Source organism: Hyla sarda, chromosome 9, assembly GCF_029499605.1.
Source record: "Hyla sarda isolate aHylSar1 chromosome 9, aHylSar1.hap1, whole genome shotgun sequence".
Classification (NCBI taxonomy): Eukaryota; Metazoa; Chordata; class Amphibia; order Anura; family Hylidae; genus Hyla; species Hyla sarda.
In genome coordinates, this window is record NC_079197.1 from 138765071 (window position 1) to 138788084 (window position 23014).

At 41.9% G+C, this 23014-nt stretch overlaps 1 protein-coding gene across 1 annotated transcript; it reads right to left on the bottom strand.

The window, feature by feature from the left end:
- Nucleotides 1–4162: 4162 nt before the first annotated feature.
- On the bottom strand, nt 4163–18648 carry LOC130291616 (cytochrome P450 2C20-like). Its single transcript, XM_056540579.1, has 9 exons — nt 18435–18648; nt 14647–14809; nt 13114–13263; nt 10524–10684; nt 9252–9428; nt 8299–8440; nt 7380–7564; nt 5817–5958; nt 4163–4750 (listed from the first exon to the last, which is right to left on the bottom strand). Exons 1-9 carry the CDS (start codon nt 18606–18608, stop codon nt 4566–4568), a joined length of 1479 nt encoding a protein of 492 aa, XP_056396554.1. The 5' UTR covers nt 18609–18648; the 3' UTR covers nt 4163–4565.
- Nucleotides 18649–23014: the final 4366 nt, after the last annotated feature.

The following is a 23014-nucleotide window of genomic DNA, read 5'->3' on the forward strand; positions in this document are numbered from 1 at the left end:
TAAACTCAATTTTATAAAGAATATTTTGTCATAGTGTGGTGGTCTTCTAAGGACCTCTCTATGTCGGATAAATAAAACCATTCAGAGCCTTCCATCAGTTAAAATCAGATCTGTACACCACAGTTTTCCTATACACATCTAGTATTATTGTGCAGCAACCCAGGGGGAGCTTCATATGGGACATGGCCAGTCAGTAGTTGGTGTAATTGGTGTAATCTCCCCTGGGGCATACCCCATACCCCACTTCATAAAGTCATTAGACAGGCCAAGGTTAGGGCAGGCAGTAAAAGTGCATAGTCATTAAATAGGCCAAGGTCAGGGCAAGCAGAAAACATGCAAATAGTCATTGAACAGACCGAGGTAAGGGCAGGTGGCAAACATACATATAGTCATTGAACAGACCGAGGTCAGGGCAGGCAGCATACATGCATATAGTGATTGAACAGGCCAAGGTAAGGGCAGGCAGCAAACATGCAAATTCATTGAACAGACCAAGGTCAGGGCAGGCGGCAAACATGCATATAGTGATTGAACAGGCTGAGGTGAGGGCAGGCGGCAAACATGCATATAGTCATTGAACAGGCCAAGGTCCGGGCAGGCGGCAAACATGCATAAGGTCATTGAACAGACAGAGGTAAGGGAAGGTGGCAAACATACATATAGTCATTGAACAGGCTGTTGTCAGTCCAGGTGGCAAACATGCATAGTCATTGAACAGACCGAGGTCAGGGCAGGCAGAAAACATGCCTAGTCTGCATAGTCATTGAACAGGCCAAGGTCAGGGCAGGCAGCAAACATGCCTATAGTTATTGAACAGACCAAGGTCAGGGCAGGTGGCAAACATGCCTATAGTAATTGAACAGGCCAAGGTCAGGGCAGGCAGCAAACATGCCTATAGTTATTGAACAGACCAAGGTCAAGGTAGGCAGCAAACATGCCTATAGTAATTGAACAGGCCAAGGTCAGGGCAGGCAGCAAACATGCCTATAGTTATTGAACAGACCAAGGTCAGGGCAGGTGGCAAACATGCCTATAGTAATTGAACAGGCCAAGGTCAGGGCAGGCAGCAAACATGCCTATAGTTATTGAACAGACCAAGGTCAGGGTAGGCAGCAAACATGCCTATAGTTATTGAACAGACCAAGGTCAGGGCAGGCAGCAAACATGCCTATAGTTATTGAACAGGCCAAGGTCAGGACAGGCAGCAAACATGCCTATAGTTATTGAACAGACAAAGGTCAGGGCAGGTGGCAAATATGCCTATAGTTATTGAACAGACCGAAGTCAGGGTAGGCAGCAAACATGCATAGTCATTGAACAGGCCAGGGTCAGGGTAGGCCACAGTGAGATAAACAGAAAGCTAGAAACAGAGGCTTAACATCCGTTATTAATAACGGGCTATGATGGGTTAAAACGGATAATGTAAAAATCCCATAGACTATAATGGTGTGGTGAGCCACCGGTGTTAAGGCGGGACCACGGGATGTAGCAGTGTAGGTAGCGGGGCCAGATGGTATTAACCCCTGGGGCAAGATGTTGTTGACCCCTAGTGTTCGTGACGCCAGGATATGGTTGTATGTATTCGGCCTAGCTATTCTGGACTTGACTTGTACAGGGCTTGTGTTTGCTTTGCTTGAAGAGAGCAAATGTGGAGACTACAGCCCCTTATATATCAGGGGGCTGGACTAAAGCCCATTGGTAGCTGGTTGCCTGTGGTTACCTGTACCTCTGGAACTCTGGGTATATCATGTGATCACATGACAGATCACTTGACCTTAGGAAGGTCCTATACAGTGTAAACATCCAAACAACCTAACATATAATGTATATGTACATACTCAATATACAATGCAATACCATATAATGACGTAGGGGGACCCTGCAGGAGAGCCCTGTGGACTTAAGGGACTCTACCTGAGGAAACTTTAGGACTGTACAGAACCAGATTCTGTACTGGAACACCACAATGGGATTTTGTAACAACCATTTAACTGACGATTTTCAGGGTTTTCATAACGGAACATTATAACGGATCTTTAAAACAAATGAATGGATAGTGTTAAAGGGGCCTTAGAGGTCTAGGTAGCCTGAGTGGAGGTGCTCAGGAAGGGCTATGTATAGCCACTGTGAGACAAGATGTGGAGCTGGTGATAGACTAAAAGACTTAGGGTATGTACACACGGCAGAATGTCCATGTGGAATGTAAGTAAAATGTAAGTTTACACTACTTACTAATGCTACTTATTTACTAATCCTCCTCTGCTGCTTCCTATTACCCTGCCAGTCAATAAATTTAATAATCACAAATGTTCAAAGCAAAAAAAAACATTTTATTTTAGAAAAACCCAAAACGTTTTTAGAAAATTCAATTTGCACATAATAAAAAAAGACATTGTTTTCTTGTCCATCTCCTAAGGCAGACATACATTCTCAATGTAGTTAAAATGTTCTCTAGAAACGTCAGGTTAATAGTCTTTCATTGTTAATATCAATTTAACACATTTTTGAACAACAAACATACAACAACAATAACAATAACAACATTCTTTTTGATGTGCTTGGTATCAAGAACAAAAATAAAAAATGTTACAATTTAAGCCCAGACCAAAAGCATCAACTAATAAGACTAAATAGCCAATGTATAGTGTTCTGATGTTTGGGGGAAATGTTAACTACCGTATTTTTCGCTGTATAAGACGCACTTTTTCTTCCCCAAAACTGGGGGGTAAAAGTTGGTGCGTCTTATACGGCGAATACACACCTATCGCGGCGGTCCCTGCGGCCATCAACGGCCGGAACCCGCGGCTAATACAGGACATCACCGATCGCGGTGATGCCCTGTATTAACCATTCAGACGCGGCGATCAAAGCTGACCGCCACGTCTGAAGCGAAAGTGACACTAACCAGGCTGCTAAGTCCAGCTGTTCGGGACCGCCGCGGTGAAATCGCGGCATCTCGAACAGCTTACAGGACACCGGGAGGGACTTTACCTGCCTCCTCGGTGTCTGCTCCGTGCCGGGATCCCTGCATGGCGGCGCTCTCCTTCGACGTCATCACGTCGTCGCGCACGAGAGCATGGATCCCGGGGAAGAAGACGTCCGGAGCGTCGGGGACACCCCGGGGATGCGGTCACAGCGATGGAACAAAATCCAGGGCAGCGATGACGACGGGTGACAGGTCCGGAGCAGCGGGGACACGTAAGTATAACCTCCAATACCAGTACTCTTCAACCTGCGGACCTCCAGATGTTGCAAAACTACAACTCCCAGCATGCCCGGACAGCCAACGGCTGTCCGGGCATGCTGGGAGTTGAAGTTTTGCAACATCTGGAGGTCCGCAGGTTGAAGATCACTGTTTGGTTCAGAATCTTTTTTTTCTAGATTTTGCACCTTTAAAAATGGGTGCGTCTTATGTGCCGGTGCGTCCTATAGGGCGGAAAATACGGTATTACCCTGTGGTGGGTCAGACAACTGGGTGTGCTGTATATTGTGAATTCAAATGAGCAGAAGCCTTAAAGAAGCCCCTTTTTTCTGAAAGTTCGTGGAAGGGGGGCTCGGATGAGGGGTAGGCAATCACTAAGAGTGCAATTGGGGAGTAAAATACAATTTCTGGACTAGAAAAGCTGAAACATAAACTATTTGGATAACACAATTTTTTGGGTCAACCAATTGGGTTCTTCATCCGAACTTCTCATATTGCATTTGGTGCCTGGAGATGATGAGTGCTTCCGTTTAAGGTGATAGGAGACAATTCTATGAGTAAATGTCCCTCCAGCAGGTATCACACCTAAGGGGCCGAGGGAGAGTCCGGGCTCTGCTTAGTGGTCAACCAATAAAATACCTGTTGGTCAGGAAGTGCCTATCTATAAACCAAAAAGCAGTAAAAATAAGTTCCCCTCTAGACGCAAAATCCTCTCCGGATGGAATCAAATTCAATGATGATTTAGAATTAAAATTCTTTTTTTTAAATCTAAAACCAATTACGCATTTCGGGTATGCACCCTTCCTCAGATTGGCGATGCCAATCTGAGGAAGGGTGCATACCCAAAACGAGTAATTGGTTTTAGATTTAAATAAAAATAATTTTAATTCTAAATCATCATACAACTTGATTCCATCCGGAGACGGTTTTGCGCCTAGAGGGGAACTTTTTTTTACTGCTTTTAGCTTATTATTTGTGGACGGACACCAGCCCTTATCCACCTTCCCACAGCTTCGCAACTCCTCCAGGGGAATCTATAGAACGCCTTTTGCCCATTGCTTTGGGTTATATGCGCATATTCTTTGCGCTCCAGGTGAGCACATACCATCCATCTGCTTTATTTGATCTATCAGGGATAATGCGCTAGGCGCCTTGTGGGGTCTCCCTCTTTCTTTCTTTGACCTATCTTTAAAGCAAGGACAAATTTCTTTAAATTTGAACTCATTAATGAATAAAGATTGAAAACAACTAAAAAAAATCTTCTAACTTATATTACAAAAATCTCTCACAATAAATATAGTAATGTTATTCTAATTATTCATATAAAAATAAAATATAAAACAGGTAGTTGCAATGTGAACTGCTAGTGACGGGGGACTACAGACATGTTGTAGGAACGGGGCGTATTGCCGGCACTGCTAAACTCCGGACTTAAGTCTATGTCATCTGAAGATGCCACCGTGGTTAGGGTAAACTTCTGGAGGAGTGAGGTCAAGAAAAGGAAGAGTTCCATACGAGCTAAGCCTTCTCCCACACAAATTCGCTTTCCTACAAAAGGAAAAAATACATTAATATGAGATTTAAATTCAAAAGTTCTCAACTTTAAGATGAATTCTATATGTAGCAGTTAAAGGTAGACACAATTCAATGTCACATACTTCAAGGACCTTCCAGGTAAATGAGTGGTTTGTTAAAGAATATCTGTCATTCGCAAAAACTTTTTAATTGATGCAGATAATATTGTTTGTATATTTAGTAATATACATTGGTCAAAAAATTTGTTAATTTTTGGATGAAAATGTATGTCCCTGCAGCTATTGCCTATTTGTGTAGAGACAAAACAAAAAGTGTGGTCGGACAAGCATCGCTCTGTGAAGGCTCCAGACTTATCAATCAGTCTGCTGTGTGAGCCGGGGGCATGTCATAGAGCCTCAGTGTACAGAGCCCTGCTTGTCCTCAGTGTACAGAGCCCTGCTTGTCCTCAGTGTACAGAGCCCTGCTTGTCCTCAGTGTACAGAGCCCTGCTTGTCCTCAGTGTACAGAGCCCTGCTTGTCCTCAGTGTACAGAGAGCCCTGCTTGTCCTCACTGTACAGAGCCCTGCTTGTCCTCAGTGTACAGAGCCCTGCTTGTCCTCAGTGTACAGAGCCCTGCTTGTCCTCAGTGTACAGAACCCTGCTTGTCCTCAGTGTACAGAGCCCTGCTTGTCCTCAGTCTACAGAGCCCTGCTTGTCCTCAGTGTACAGAACCCTGCTTGTCCTCAGTGTACAGAGCCCTGCTTGTCCTCAGTGTACAGAGCCCTGCTTGTCCTCAGTGTACAGAGAGCCCTGCTTGTCCTCACTGTACAGAGCCCTGCTTGTCCTCACTGTACAGAGCCCTGCTTGTCCTCACTGTACAGAGCCCTGCTTGTCCTCACTGTACAGAGCCCTGCTTGTCCTTACTGTACAGAGCCCTGCTTGTCCTCAGTGTACAGAGCCCTGCTTGTCCTCAGTGTACAGAGCCACGCTTGTCCTCAGTTTACAGGGCCCTGCTTGTCCTTAGTGTACAGAGCCAGAGTGCAAATGGCCGGTACACTTTAAGATAATGTATCTTCACTAAACACAAAAGGCATTTTACCTGCAGAAAATGGCATTAAAGCTGGATGTTTCTTTAATGCACCCATGTCATCCAGGAACCGTTCTGGTGAGAAGACCTCTGGCTGTGGAAACTGTTTAGGATCCTTCAGTACAGTAGTCAATAACATGAACACATCTGTGCCCTGAAAATAATGAAAGAATGGGATTAGATCAATTATAGATCTTAAAGGGGTACTACTGTGGAAAATATTTTTTTTTTTTCAAATCAACTGGTGCTAGAAAGTTATACAGATTTGTAAATTACTCCTATTAAAAAATCTTAACCCTTCCAGTACTTATCAGCTGTTGTATACTACAGAGGAAGTTGTGTAGTTCTTTTCAGTCTGACCACAGTGCTCTCTGCTGACACCTCTGTCCATGTCAGGAACTGTCCAGAGCATGAGTTGTTTGCTATGGGGATTTGCTTCTACTCTGGACATTTCTTCACATAGGGGTATCAGCAGAGAGCACTGTGGTCAGACTAGACCGAACTACACAACTTCCTCTGTAGCATACAGCAGCTGATAAGTACTGGAAGGATTAAGATTTTTGTATAGAAGTAATTTACAAATCTGTTTAAATTTCTAGCACCAGTTGATTTGAAAAAAAAAACTAAAAAAATCCTCCGGAGAACCCTTTTAACAGAGCTTTCCTGACATTGCAATGTACCATTATGTTGATGTTGGACATATAGTGCCTTTATATTCTGCAGAGCTGTACAGAGATTGTCCTCATTCACAACATTGTCTTTGAACAATCTACAAACACTTGGTGGGAACCTGTAGATATTATCCTTGATTAGATGCAAACCCAACTTTGGTAGTGCAAGAAAACAGTGTTAAAGGGGTATTCCAGGGGAATTATATATATATATATATATATATATATATATATATATATATATATATATCAACTGGCTCCAGAAAGTTAAACAGATTTATAAATTACTTCTATTTAAAAAAATTTAATCCTTCCAATACTTATGAGCTGCAGAAGTTGTTGAGTCGTTCTTTTCTATCTAAGTGCTCTCTTATTACACGTGTCTCGGGAACCGCCCAGTTTAGAAGCAAATCCCCATAGTAAACCTCTTCTACTCTGTGCAGTTCCCGAGACAAGCAGAGATGTCAGCAGAGAGCAATGTTTCCAGACAGAAAACAACAACTCAACTTCAGCAGCTGATAATTATTGAAAGGATTAAGATTTTTTTTATAGAAGTAATTTACAAATCTGTTTAACTTTCTGGAACCAGTTGATATAAGAAAAAAAGTTTTTTCCTGAAATACCCATTTAACCCCCTAAAATGCACCAGGTGACCTATATACTGTGGCACTAACCACATTTCTGGCTCCCAGGTTTGGTTCATATTATGCTTGGGTTGTACATCTATCATATGGGTCAGGAAATACCCAAACATATGCATACATCTGGGGCATGTTTCACGGCACTATTCAAATGTGACCGTACACCATACCTGCATCTCAAAATCTGTGTGAACTTAGCATTACATTCAGGAGAAAGGTGTGCCCAGGTCCATCATTTCTTTATCTCAAGCTGCAGTCATTACCTTAGGGATAGTATAGCCATGAAATGAGATGTCCTCTGTAGTGGAGTGGGGGACCCCTGTGGGAACAATGTCACTGAATCGCTGGATTTCACAGATGACCGCTTCAGTGTAGGGCATTTTGTTTCGGTCTTCTGCTGACGGGCAACGATCCCCTATCACATGATCAATTTCATCCTGGATTTTGGCTACAAAGGGTATAAATGTCAAGTTATTTGGTCTGCATCATTACTGGAGGGAAATAAAATCCAAGTGTACATGTCATCTTAAAGGGGTTATCCAGGAAAAAACTTTTTTTTTTATATATATATATCAACTGGCTCCAGAAAGTTAAACAGATTTGTAAATTACTTCTTTTAAAAAAATCTTAATCCTTTCAGTACTTATGAGCTTCTGAAGTTAAGGTTGTTCTTTTCTGTCTAAGTCCTCTCTGATGACACGTGTCTCGGGAACCGCCCAGTTTAGAAGCAAATCCCCATAGCAAACCTCTTCTAAACTGGGCGTTTCCCGAGACAGGTGTCATCAGAGAGCACTTAAACAGAAAAGAACAACCTTTACTTCAGAAGCTCATAAGTACTGAAAGGATTAAGATTTTTATCTTAAGTAATTTACAAATCTGTTTAACTTTCTGGAGCCAGTTGATGTATAAAAAAAAGTTTTTCCCTGGATAACCCCTTTAAACTGTTCCGAACGCTGGAGCCGATGTCGGGAGCTCATGACGTCATACCCCGCCCCCTCAATGCAAGTCTATGGGAGGGGGCGTGACGGCTGTCACGCCCCCTCCCATAGACTTGCATTGAGGGTGCAGGGTGTGGTGTCATGAGGGGGCGGGGCTATGACATCACAAGCTCCCGATGCCAGCTCCAGCGTTCGGAACAGTTTGTTCCAAACGCTGAGCAGCGGAGTACCCCTTTAACTGTACCTTGAATTTCAGGATATTTTAGGAGAGCGAGGAAGCCATATCGAAGGGTGGTACTGGTAGTCTCTGTCCCAGCAGAGAACAAGTTTATGGAAGAAGCTACAATGTTCTCGTTCTGGAATTCTGAGTCTGGATTCTTTTCATCCTGTACAGACAAAGAACAGATGTTTGTACGCGGAAAACATGTTTCATAGTCACATCTGAGGAAATAGCCAACAATTATGATCCCTGGTCATGAAAGAATCTAATAGAGATTATACATATAAGAGCGTGAGATTACCCAATAAACCCTCTATTTTATCTAGAAATAGAAAAACAGAGCTCATTTCTTCCAACAACAGCACCCCACCTTTCCTCAGGTTATGTGTGGTATTACAATTTGGCTCTATTCCCTTTAATGAAAGGGAGATGCAATACCACACACAACCCGAGGACAGGGGTGGTGCTGTTTTTGAAGAATCGTGGATCACCCCTTTAATGAAAGCGTTTAAAGGGGTACTCCGGTGGCAAACAATTTTGGAAACAGATTTGTAAACCACTTCTATTTAAAACTCTTAATCCTTCCAGTCCTTATCAGCTGCTGCATGTTCCACAAGGAGTTCTTTTCTTTTTGATTTTCTTTTCTGTCTGACCACAGTGCTCTCTGCTGACACCGCTGTCCATGTCAGGCACTGTCCAGAGCAGGAGAGGTTTCCTATGGGGGGGGGGTTGCTCCTGCTCTGGACAGTTCCTGACATGGACAGAGGTGTCAGCAGAGAGCACTGTGGTCAGACAGAAAAGAAAAGAACTTCCTCTGTAGTATACAGCAGCTGTTAAGTACTGGAAGGATTAAGATTTTTAAATAGAAGTAATTTACAAATCTGTTTAACTTTCTGGCACCAGTTGATTTAAAAACATTTTTTTCCCCACCAGAGTACCCCTTTAAAGAGAAACACCTTAACAAAAGAGTCTTTTACCTTTTGCATCTTGACCAGAAAACAGTCAATAAAGTGGCGTGTAGTGTCCGTGTTGAGGGTGTTCATACTCTCATCTACCCTCTCTTGGACGAATGCTTTCAGGTCGATTAGATGCTGAATACCTTTCTGGTGAGGACCAGGAATATGGCTCAAAAGTCCATGGAAGTAGTAGAAAATCTGCAATATGAAAGTTGGTTATGGAAATGAGAGAACAGGAACTTTACAGAAAGTATCAATATTCAATCTTATAGCGAAGGTCATCTTTAGGGTAGGGTCACACCTGTCATATTTGCTGCGTATTTCCTGTTGGGTATTTTTCTACCACTTGGAGTCAATGAGTAACAAAATACGCAGCAGCAAATACGCAGCAAAATACAGCACGTGTGACCTACCCTTAAAGGGGTACTCTGGTGGAAAAGTATCATTATTATTATTTTTTTTAATCAACTGGTGCCAGAAAGTTAAACAGATTTGTAAATTACTTCTGTTAAAAAAAATCTTAATCCTTCTAGTACTTATTAGCTGCTGAATACTACAGAGGAAATTATTTTCTTTTTGGAACACAGAGCTGTCTGCTGACACCTCTGTCCATTTTAAGAACTGTCCAGAGTAGAAGGAAATCCCCATAGCAAACATATGCTGCTCTGGGCAGTTCCTAAAATGAACAGAGATGTCAGCAGAGAGCACTGTGGTCATGATGTCAGCAAAGAGCTCTGTGTTCCTAAAAGAAAGGAATTTCCTCTGTAGTATTCAGCAGCTAATAAGTACTAGAAGGATTAAGATTTTTTAATAGAAGTCATTTACAAATCTGTTTAACTTTCTGGCACCAGTTGATTTAAAAAAAAAAAAAGTTTTCCACCTGAGTACCCCTTTAAGGTCTATTCACACGGTAGAATTCAGCCTCAAATTAAAGCCCATAGACTTCTATGGGATTCCGCGTTCCCATTCAAACTTCTGAATTTCAGCAAGCGGATATTCTGCCATGTGAAAAGACCCTAAGGCTGGGTTCACACTGTGGAATTTCTGGGCAGAATTTCTGCCAGAGATCAAGATGGCAGCACGTCCCCATAGATGTATATGCATTTCTGAGCAGATCTCCCAAAAGATCTACCCAAAAATGCATTGCCGTCTATGGGGACGGCAATGCAGTCCATGCGGTCTTAGTGCCGCCGGCTAAATCTCCAGCAGAAATTCTGCCCAGAGATTCCGTAGTGTGAACCCAGCCTTAGAGGTAAACTACAAAAACAACAAAAAGCAAAGACTTCTACTCACCATACCCCATCCAGAATTCATGAAACGAATGACCCCAGTGATATTCTTGAGAAGAGACAGAAAATGTTCATCACTGTAACTAAACCTCTTGCCAAAAACAATGGAGCAGATGATGTTGGATACAGCACAGCCAAGGAGAAAAGTAGGGTCAAACAATTTCCCTATGGAGACATATTAAAAAAAAAACTTATATTAATAATATTATTTAGCAAAGAATAAGCCAGTGGTCTTCAACCTGCAGACCTCCAGATGTTGCAAAACTACAACTCCCAGCATGCCCGGACAGCCGTTGGCTGTCCGGGCATGCTGGGAGTTGTAGTTTTGCAACATCCGGAGGTCCGCAGGTTGGAGACCACTGGAATAAGCCATTATTGAGGCTCATCTCTTGTCTCTTGAGTTAAAGGGGTACTCCGCTGAAGAAATTTTTTTTTAAATCAACTGGTGCCAGAAAGTTAAACAGAATTGTAATTTACTTCTATTTAAAAATCTTAATCCTTTCAGTACTTATCAGCTGCTGTATGCTCCAGAGAGAGAGTTCTTTTCTTTTTGAATTGCCTTTCTGTCTGACCACAGTGCTCTCTGCTGACACCTCTGTCTGTGTCAGGAACTGACCAGAGCAGGAGAAAATCCCCATAGCAAACCTATCCTGCTCCGGACAGTTCCTGATACGGACAGAGGTGTCAGCAGAGAGCACTGTGGTCAAACAGAAAAGAAATTCAAAAAAGAAAATAACTTTCTCTGTAGTATACAGCAGCTGATAAGTACTGGAAGGGTTAAGATTTTTTTAATAGAAGTAATTTACAAATCTGTATAACTTTCTGGCATCAGTTGGTTAAAGGGGTACTCCGGTGAAAACCTTTTTTCTTTTAAATCAATTGGTGGCAGAAAGTTAAACATATTTGTAAATTACTTCTATTAAAAAATCTTAATCCTTCCTGTACTTATTAGCTGCTGAATACTTCAGAGGAAATTCTTATCTTTTTGGAATGCTCTCTGATGACATCACGAGCACAGTTCTCTCTGCTGACATTCTTATAATAATAATAATAACGCTTTATTTATTGTTGTCCTTAGTGGGGTTTGAACCCAAGTCCCCAGCACTGCAAGGCAGCAGTGCTAACCACTGAGCCACCATGCTGCCCTTAGCATACATCTGCTATGCATGGTTGCTAAAATGGACAGAGATGTCAGCAGAGAGCACTGTTGTTATAAATCAACTGGTGCCAGAAAATTAAACAGATTTGTAAATAACTTCAATAAAAAAAATCTTAATCCTTCCAGTACTTATTGGCTGCTGAATACTACAGTGGGAATTCTTTTCTTTTTGGAACACAGAGCTCTCTGCTGACATCATGACCACAGTGCTCTCTGCTGACATCTCTGTCCATTTTAAGAACTGTCCAGAGTAGCAGAAAATCCCCATTGCAAACATAGGGACAGTTCCTAAAATGGACAGAGATGTCAGCAGAGAGCACTGTGCTTGTGATGTCAGCAGAGAGCTCTGTGTTCCAAAAAGAAAATAATTTCCTCTGTAGTATCCAGCAGCTGATTAGTACTGGAAGGATTAAGATTTTTTTTAATAGAAGTAATTTACAAATCTGTTTAACTTTCTGGCACCCGTTGATTTATAAAAAAAAAATAAAAAATGTTTTCCACCGGAGTACCCCTTTAACCTCTATTGTATGCAGTTCTAGCACTGCATGTTTAGAAGAAAGATGGAAAGGGTTGTTTAGGATTTTTTTGTTAAAAAAATTATGGATTCTGTCCATTTATAAAGCAAAGGATTACAAATAATAAAGTAAAGGGTCTCAACAATGCCTTCCTATACATATCACATTCAACTTCTTCAGTCCTGATAAGTAAAAACGTTCACCAGTTTACTGTTGCAAAACTACAATTCCCAGCATGCCTGGACAGCCGTTGGCTGTCCGGGCATGCTGGGAATTGTAGTTTTGCAACAGCTGGAGGCACCCCGGCGTAGATAATGAAAGGAGATCTGAGGCCTACTACCAACGTCTTCCTTGGTTTTACTCTATTATGGACATTTATCAACGGGTTTAGTCAGGTTTTCTTTACTATAATTGTCGCAAAATTGTCGCAACTGCAACTACGCGATTTTTCGTGCGACATTTTGACTGGAAAGCGAGAAAAGCAGGTTTTCCAAAAATTAACTACGTATTAATAATTTTAAAATGGACTACGGGTAGTCAGGTATTTATTAACTGCGACAGTCGCAACTGCGCAAAAAAAAAAAAAGTCGCAACAGGGTTAAAAATAGACTAAATTTACTCCAGCTCAAACATGGAGCAGAAAAAGCTTCTACCAAAGGAAAAAAGGAAAAAATTGTTTACGTGAAAGAAAATTATCAACAGGCTGAAACCAGATGATAAATAAGTCGCACATAAGCAAAAAAAAAGTAAGGAAAAAATTACTAAAAAAAAAAGATACATAAGCAAACATTGATAAATGTCAATCTAAATCTTGATACAAACTGAAAACAAATAGAAAATAAGTATTACCAATCGCCACCCCAAAAATGACCAGCTGCGTGACATAGGAAACAGGTAAGAAGCATTAAAAGATTCCATACCTTCCATTTTGCTGAATTCCTCCACAAGAAATTGCGCCTCCTCCTGGATTCTTTCTTCTATACTCCTCTTACCCATCCCGAAGTTTCTAAGGGTGGTCAGTGCAAAACGTCTCATTTGTTTCCAGCGCTCGCCATTGCTGCCTATGATTCCTAGAGGAGAAGTAAATCATTAAAGGGGTACTCCGGTGTAAAACTTTTTTTTTTTTTTTAAATCAACTGGTGCCAGAAAGTTAAACAGATTTGTAAATTACTTCTATTTAAAAAAAAATATATTAATCCTTCCAGTACTTATTAGCTGCTGAATACTACAGAGGAAATTCTTTTCTTTTTGGAACACAGAGCTCTCTGCTGACATCACGAGCACAGTGCTCTCTGCTGACATCTCTGTCCATTTTAGGAACTGTCCAGAGCAGCATAGGTTACATAGTTACACAGTTAGTATGGTTGAAAAAAGACATATGTCCATCAAGTCCAACCAGGGAATTGAAGTGAAGGGTGTAAGGGGATAAGGGGAAGGGATGTAGTTTTATAATTCTGCATAAGCATTAATGTTATTTTGTTCCAGGAATGTATCTAACCCTGTTTTAAAGCTGTTAATTGTTCCTGCTGTGACCAGTTCCTGAGGTAGACTGTTCCATAAATGTTTGCTATGGGGATTTTCTCCTATGCTGGACAGTTCTTAAAATGGACAGAGATGTCAGCAGAGAGCACTGTGCTCGTGATGTCAGCAGAGAGCACTGTGTTTGTGATGTCAGCAGAGAGCACTGTGCTCGTGATGTCAGCAGAGAGCTCTGAGATCCAAAAAGAAAATAATTTCCTCTGTTGTATTCAGCAGCTAATAAGGACTGGAAAGATTAAGATTTTTTAATAGAAGTTATTTACAAATCTGTTTAAAGGGGTTATCCAGGAAAAAACTTTTTTTTATATATATCAACTGGCTCCAGAAAGTTAAACAGATTTGTAAATTACTTCTATTAAAAAATATTAATCCTTTCAGTACTTATGATATGCTGAAGTTGAGTTGTTCATTTCTGTCTAAGTGCTCTCTGATGACACGTGTCTCGGGAACCGCCCAGTTTAGAAGCAAATCCCCATAGAAAACCTCTTCTAAACTGTGCAGTTCCTGAGACAAGCAGAGATGTCAGCAGAGAGCACTGTTGTCAGACAGAAAACAACAACTCAACTTCAGCAGCTGATAATTATTGAAAGGATTAAGATTTTTTAATAGAAGTAATTAACAAATCTGTTTAACTTTCTGGAGCCAGTTTAAAAAAAAAAAAGAAAAAAAAAAAGCTTTCCACCGCTTTAAAAGGGGGAGATTTATCAAAACATGTCTAGAGGAAGAGTGGTGCAGTTGCCCATAGCAACCAATCAGATCGCTTCTTTCCTTTTTAGAGAGGCTTTGGAAAAATGAAAGAAGCGATCTGATTGGTTGCTATGGGCATGGATATGTTTTGATAAATCTCCCCCTTAGTAAATATGACAAGGTGACAAGAGAATTCCAAATGGACAACTATAGATCGGCCATCTTACCATATCCCTTCAGAACATATTCAGCCAACGGCATCTTCCCTCTTCCACTGAATACGTCCTTGTTATCCAGTAAGGCTTCTTTTACCATATCATACCCACAAAGCATTACAGCAGGTCGGGATCCAAAATATACGGTGAATATTGGGCCATATTCTTCCTGGAACTGCAGAAATAATCACAAGTGAGGTCAAAATACACATAATGGAAATGAACCATCAAAAAATGACCTATGGTTTAAATCAGGTTTCAGAATTTTTGGTGAATTTTATTTTCCATGTCTCCATTTATAACGGGCTGTGACAGATTCACATTACATTTTGGGAAAAAAGATTAAAACATATACAGCTAAAAGGAATTCTGCATCTTAACCTTTAAAGAAAAACACATTTTAGATTAAAGGAGTACTTCGGGGGGAAAAAAAGTTTTTTTTTAAATGAGTTATTGCCAAAAAATTATACAGATCTGTAAATTACTTCTTTTTAGAAGTCTTAGGCCTTCCAGTACTGGGTGGCTCAGGGCCAACTAGGTCTAGGGGCCACAGACTGTGGGTATGGTGTAGCAGGAGACAGTGAATGAAAGGGTTACAGCGAGGGCTCCTCTTCCCCCTCCCTCTCTGGTGGTTCTAGTGATGGCCAGTAAAGTAGGAGATGAGGTGGTCACATGACCAAGGGGGGCAGGACGACCCTGTTCTGTTATAAGAAATGATCCTCCCCTCCCAGGTAATTTTCAGTATAAAGGGGTACTCTGGCACTAAGACATCTTATCCCCTTTCCAAAGGATAGGGGATAAGATTCCTGATCGTGGGGGTCCCGCTGCTGGGGACCCCCGTGATCTTGCATCCAGCACCCCTTTACAATCAGTCCCCGGAGCATGTTCGCTCCGGGTCTGATTACTGGCGATCACGGGGGCCGGAGCATTGTGACGTGTGATGTCACACTCCGCCCCCTCAAATGCAAGCCTATGGGAGGGGGCGTGACAGCGAACGTGCTCCGGGGACTGATTGTAACAGGGTGCTGCGTGCAAGATCACGGGGGTCTCCAGCGGATTTTGGATTTTGTACCTCTCTTTAAAAAAAAAAATAAAAAAAAATAGGAAGACGTTTTCCCTTATTTGGTGTCTGTTTATTTGTGTACGGTTTTGCTTTGTTTCCAGTCACAGCTGGCAGTACAGGGGAGTTCATCTATGGAGAAGCGGAGGTGGAAGCTGATATGCCCGGTGGCTGGCTGGGTGCTTCCCCTGGTTGGCAACCTTATGAGAGGTTGAACGAGTTAAAAGGTTGTTACAGTGGTTAAAGTCGTTATAAAGTTAATATAAAGCTACAGTTGTCGGTTTGGCTATTGCTCATTAATTATTGAAAGGAGAACGAGCTGGGTTTGGTAAGGATAGTAGGTTGTCACACACAGTCTTATCAGCTGCTATATACTCCAGAGGAAGTTGTGTAGCTCTTTCCAGTCTGAGCACAATGCTCTTTGTTGACACCTCTGTCTGTGTCAGGAATTGTCCAGCAGGATCAGTACAGGAAAAATAGTTCTGCTTATGGCGCTGCCTTGTGGATATCACAGTCACAGAGGAGACGGTGTAAAAAAGTAACAATGTATTTATTAAACACATTTAACCTTTTTACATGGTGTGCAAAAGGTTAAATATTTACCACCATTGCTGACAGAAACAACAAAGACCTTGACCCGGCACCTCACTTCAAAAAAATCGCTTTAGGTCAATGTCACAGGCTCATGTTTGCCCTGGTGCTTTTCCAGCTCCAAAATGATAGAAAGTGGGATTTGGCTTAGGCCTCGTTCACATTGCTGTCGGGCTCTGCTATTCGGAGTTCTGTCGGCAATCCGGCCCGAAGGACTACTTTTATCTCAGTGATCCGGTAAGTTTACAGGAATTTAGCTGACGGGCCCCATGCAAGTAAGTGGAGTCCATTGGGACCCGATAGAAACTGTCTGATAAAAATAAAAAAATAAATAAATAAAGCTGATCGGACCCTTAACGGGTCAGATACGAACAGCAATGTGAACGAGGCCTTAGTTTTTTGTGGTCAGTCTTCATATCAGTGTAATATGGACACATTTCTCAGCTCATATTATGGTGACATGTCCTGGCAGGACCACGGGGCAATGACCCAAACTAACAGCGTCACGATTAGGCCGGCAAGGTCAGGACTGCTGTAATTGGGCAGTGATTGTCAACCAGTGTACCTCATGTTGTTGCAAAACTACAACTCCCAGCATGCTTTGTTGTTTCACTGTCTGTCAGCAATGCAGAGAGCACTGTGTTCCTAATGTCATCAGTGTTCCAAAAAGAAAGGAATTTCCTCTGTAGCATTCAGCAGCTAATAAGTACTGGAAGGATTAATATTTTTTAATAGAAGTAATTTACAAATATGTTTAACTTTCTGCCACCAGTTGATTTAAAAGAAAAAAGGTTTTCACCGGAGTACCCCTTTAAGTTCAATACACCATTCTAGTCCCTGCTGCTTGCTAGTGCATATCTAGCTAGTGCATATATATATATATATATATATATATATATATATATATATACAAAGCAGCTCATTACACAACCTTTTCAGGTAGTGTTCCCTGGTATCAGCTTAGCTCCTGTTAAGGAATATAAAAAGCTGAACGGGATTTATACCAAGCCAGACTAGTCCCCAAAAGGGAAGTTTTGACCCATCTGCAGACAGCTGTTTTGGTTTTTTTTGCCCCTCGTCAGTAATATATATATATATTATAACAGATGGAAAGGAATATGACTATAGTATCAGACTACACAGGGTTTTGTTCATAGTCTGTAAGCATGGATACACATATATACTCCATATGAACTGTAGACACAGGACTATAGAATTTTTTTTTAATCAAAGCTACTTCTTTTTTTTAGATGCACAAATGGCCTTGTATCTGCTTTTCTCCCTCTTTACAGCCTGTGTGATCTGCCCTCCATGGATTCTTTCCCTTCTGTCCATACTTGGCCTCCCCTCCATGCTACTATCTCTAACAATGAGAAAACAGACAGTCTATCTGACAGATTTTCTTCTTAGAAGCAGCTAAAAAGGAACTGTTTAACAACGCCAATTTGGAGAGTTAATTAATTTTGTGTTTAGCAAACAAATAAAACCGTGCAAAGGTGTCCATAGCCTTTAAAGGGGTGAAAAACTTTTTTTTTTTAAACAACTAGTGCCAGAACGATAAACACATTTGTAAATTACTACTATTTTAAAATCTTAATCCTTAATGGTTGACACAAATTTTGATACCTCCCCCGCAGTATATATTTTTCCCCACACTTTCTAGGACCATAGCATAATCGGTTCCCACCTATTGCTTAATTTTGTCTCCTCACATCTCCAAATGGACCGCTACTCTGTTACACCCACTCACAACTGGTTTGAAAAAGTTGTGCCCACTTCCGGCCCTTGGTTTTTGTAATTTACCTTCCCATTCCAGAAGGACTTCTAAGCCAGAAGTAAAAGGGGCATAGAACCATTGTCCCATTATTCTGGTGATCAGTGGGGTTCCAAACATATGCCTTATCAATGACCTCTCGGAGATAACATCCCAATGAAATGTAGATTTGTAGACGGAATTCATAGTAAGCCAAAACAGAAAGACATGCCGCTTTTGTCCATGGGTTATCCCAAGTCAATCTGAGCTGCAATACAAACCATGGACAAAAGTGGTCCATGTAAAATCCCATCAATTCCTCAAAACAATCTACATAACATTTTATGCTATTGATATGTATAAAACCAGCTTTATACACTTAACCCCATGGTTTACCTGTTGGAGTGAGAGCAAGAGCCTCCGAGGTTTTATCTGGAGAATGTTACCAAATACTGGCAATGGAGGAGGACCTGGTGGCAGGTTTGGATGGACCTTAGATTTTCCTTTCAACCGTATTGTCCAGAACAGGCATAGTAAGAGAAGGAGAAGAAGAGCTGAGGCAAGAAGCATGTTCACTCTTGGTCTCTCCTGGAGAGGATAATGCTGCTGATCTCGGAGGGGCTTCTTTTATACACTATGGGCTCAGGTGATCCTGGCTCGTGTCCTCCTGGTCATATTACTAGGGGCTATGTACCAAATAAGTTTCCACTGACTAATTTTGGCATGTTATCCGGTTATTTTGAAATGCACTCAGCACTAGGATTACCTAATACATGATGTGATGATAAAAATACTCAGACCTTTGTCCACGCACCCAGCAATTCAGCAGTGAGTGATTTTTGGAAAGAATGCAGATACTATGCAATGGGCTCAGAAAAACTAGTCTTTATCTAATATAGAATTATACTCCTAATGCAGCATTAAATATAAATTATATAAGAAAGGCTGGTCTTACCCGTGTTTATAAAAAAAAAAAAAAAAAAATCAAAAGAATATCAATGCTATTCCTACAATGCCATTTTCTTTGTGATTTTTTTCTTATTTGGGGGGCATTTTTGGGGTCAGCAGCAGCTTTTAAAAAAATATATGGAGCCTTTACCTTTTATTCCCACAGACTTATGTAGTTTTCTTTTTCTCTTTAAATGTCTTATTGATTTTAATACTATAAAGGGAAGAGATACAAAAAGAAAAAATAGGGGGGGGGGGGGGGGGAGAGCGGAAAGGGCACCACAATAAAAAGAGGGAGGGGAATTAACAGGGCATATGCCTGGAATCATACAAAACTAGTAAATTAGTACAGTCATGTAAGGACAATAGGGAGACATTAGTTCACGGCAAATTCTCAGAAAAAGTATGCTATGAATAGATTTGAGCAAACTTTTGGAAATTTCAGTTCGCCAGACTCCGAAATCGTGAGTTCAGTTTGGCTCCGTTCCACTCAATCCGGCAATGAAATAAGTCCCTAAACACGTTGATAACATGGCCTAACAGCTCTAAATCCCTGTCTAACACTGTTAGGAGTGTTTTCAAGTAGTTTTAAAGTGTTTTTAAGGCTCAGTTATGGCGATTTGCGGTAAACCATGGTAACTATTCCAGCCCACCAATTTTTTAGGCTTATTCACAACAAAGTAAAGGGGCTTAAAGTATCTCTGGTTGTTGGTAGATGCCTGCCAGTGTTAATATGCACATGGAGGCATGGGAAAACGCTGTGGCTTTATCCCAGAATACAAAAAATTATCCCTTTCTTGGGAGTAGTAACAGGCGATTAGACTAGCAAGTGAAGAAGACTGCATGGATTTTTCCAAGCATCCCAAAAAGTATCCCTTTCATTGTGGATGATGGGTTGTGTACATGTAGGCCTGGATGGAAGTAGGGTGATGGTGGATTGGTGTTACTAGTAGTAGCCAGCGTACAGCAGACAGAGGTGAGGTGAGAGCAGGCATTGGTGGACTCGGTATACTTCTACCCAGGCTTTGTGATACTTGAGGTGCTGACGTAGAGGCCTAATTCCTAAATTTGGACCCTGCCTGTGCCTCACTTTCTCTCCGCAGATACGGCACCGTGCCTGCTTTCCTTCATCTGGTAGCATAGTAAAGAATTTCCACACAGCAGGATACCATAAGTAGCTGCTTACATCAACACCTGACTGTGCCCCTGTTCTAGAATGTTTTTTTCTCAAGCCTTCAGATCCAGCACCAGTGTTACCATCACCTGCTCCTGAGCTGCTCGGACCAGAACGCCTGCTGACATCCACCCCTTAAACTTTTCTTCATCGTCCCCACCACTCCTCTCAGTTAGCACTTCTGATGTGTGATTGTGGCCTACTTGTTCCCCTGCACCACATCCACCATGATGCCTTTAAGAATCCTCACCACGACTACCACCAGTCTCATTAGTGATATGCTCGCCCACTGCAGCCCCTTCCCTCACCTCAGCAACACGCTCCAAAGGCTGACCGTGACCCAACTCCTCCTCGTGGCTAGTGCTTTACTTTTGCGTGGCAGTAGGCGTGGGGGAGCAAAGACAAATGAGAAAACAGACCCTCTAGAACGGACATCACACCAACAGTTGGGGCAAAGAACAAAGAAAGGATTGAAGTCATCGGATCCAGACACTACCATAGAAGTCCAGGTTTCTCGTTCATGACAACACTGAAAATGAAGGCAGTGATGGCTGGATGTCAATAATAAGACAGATATTGGGCGCATCACAACAAATTTTCTTTTGCTTAGAGTCTGGAATGGTCCTTGCAGAGACAGGAGTGTGTAATGACGGCACCATTTGTTTTTGGATGGTGAACAGGAAAACTATGAGATCCACTTGTGCTACTCTAAGTCGAATGATGTTCTTCCTCTCAATGGCTGTCAACGAGGCAAAATGTCTTTAAATGCATCATAGAGGCATGTCTAGCAGTCAACGATTTCTCATCAAGAGGTACATTACCCAAAAGGAGCTTCTGGGATCCATTTTATAGCGTAGTGGGGGAAGCACTTATATGCCATTGTGTGGCAAAACCTAATGTCTAATCATACTACACCTGAAAGAACTTACATATCTACCTGAGACATAACTATCAGTTTGGCAGCAATCCAACTTTTGTATCTATGTGCATTATTATTATATGTTTTTTTGTCAATAAATTTATATTTATCCTAAGGCTGAATTCACATGATGATTAGTCACTATGGCTGCCAGGTCAGGCTGGGAAATTTCAAAACCGGGCCCTCCCCTATCCCAGTCCGGACCGGCGCCAAATCTCATTCACTTAAATGAGCCGACCGGAGTCAGATAGTCACTCCAGTCACTAAAATTTTTGCCCCATATCTGGATTTGTGACCCGACATTTTTGCCCCATATCTGGTTTGGTGACCATATACTGCGCTTCATCTTCCTTCCTCACACTAGTGGCAGCCGTCGGAAGGGAAAGCTCCCCACCCTTATATTGTATGTGTATATTTGTTTTTTTTTTTTTTATATTTTGTAAACCCCTGTTTAAAAAAAAAAAGTAAAATAATAATAACAATAATTTTGATTACAACAAGTTTTTGGAACCTTTTCCTATAAGGTCACTTCCTGTTATACCGCTTTGTTCCTTTGGATTTCTGTTATCCTATTTGATTCTGATGTCGGTTTTCCTCTTTGGATGAATTTTTGATTATACTTTTTTTAAGTCACAGCTGGCGGTGGAGGAGTGTTCGTGACCCCTGAATGGAGGGAGAAGGCTATTTGCCCGCCGGGAAAAGTCCGGAGGCTGGCAAGGTGCTTCACCCGCCGCCGGGGCGGCAACCCACTCGTGGTGGAAGTTCTAGAGGTTTTGAGCATGTTTAAGGTTGATTATAAAGCTGTGGCCGACCCCATCATCCATTAAAAGAGAGACTGTTGTCTTGGTTTTATTTTACATAAAAGGTGGGGGTCAAGCCCCGGTAGAAGTATAAGACATACAACAAGTCTTTGCAGTCTGTGAATGCTCTAACGAAGAGAAAGACCGATGCACATAAGCTGTCGGAATGCTCCAGATGCTCCAGAACTTGAGTGCCACGAGGACAATCCAGCTGAACTGCACCAATGTGAGCCACAAGAACCAGAGCCCCGTAAGAGGGGTTTGCAAGAATCAGGGCAATGCCAACAGCTCAGACACTACCTGACTGAGAACTATAATGCGAGGCCACATTAGAGTCATCACTCTTCAATTGGGGTTTTTGTTACGTCCATGGTGCTTGACCAGCACAGACAACTGGGATCAGATGCACATGGGCTATTAGTGATTCTTCAGGCCACAAAATAGATATGTGGTCTCTAAACTGTGGACCTCAATCTGTTTCCAAACTACAACTCCCAGCATGCCCGGACAGCCAACGGCTGTCCGGGCATGCTGGGAATTGTAGTTTGGCAGCAGCTGGATATCCACAGTTTGGACACCACTGATATTGACACTGTGGACAATTCCTCCAGAGAGACTGTACAAGAGACTGTTTGCTTTCCTTCTCAGGCATCAATATTTAGTTACTGATACTGCCATACATGTTTACCATTGTTATTTTCATACACTATCATCTATTCTCCTGCACTTCCTATCTTTCTATGCAGTTCAATGCCATCAAGTAAATGGGGCCTTTTTTTCCCCTCCTCAGCCTTTTATTTTTCTGATCCTGTGCAACCCCCTTAAAGGAAACATATACGGTAGCCAATTTGCCGGGATTCAATGCACCACATTGCCGCTCAGTCCACCGCTGGCCGAGGTAGAAGACGTGTATTTTCTTTCGCCTTTTTATAAGGCGAAAGGGAGCTGTAGCCAATTATCGCTCTCTTGGGTTGCTGCTCTCGTGGATGCCGGACTAGCAGGACGGATCTGCGCAACTTTCAAAGACACGCTAGGCCTGAAAACCTACCGGCCTCCGCTGAACTAAAACCTTGAGTTCTAAACTACCCCTGCTAAAGCTAGCGTGACTACTGGACCGCAGCTAGCTTGACTACTG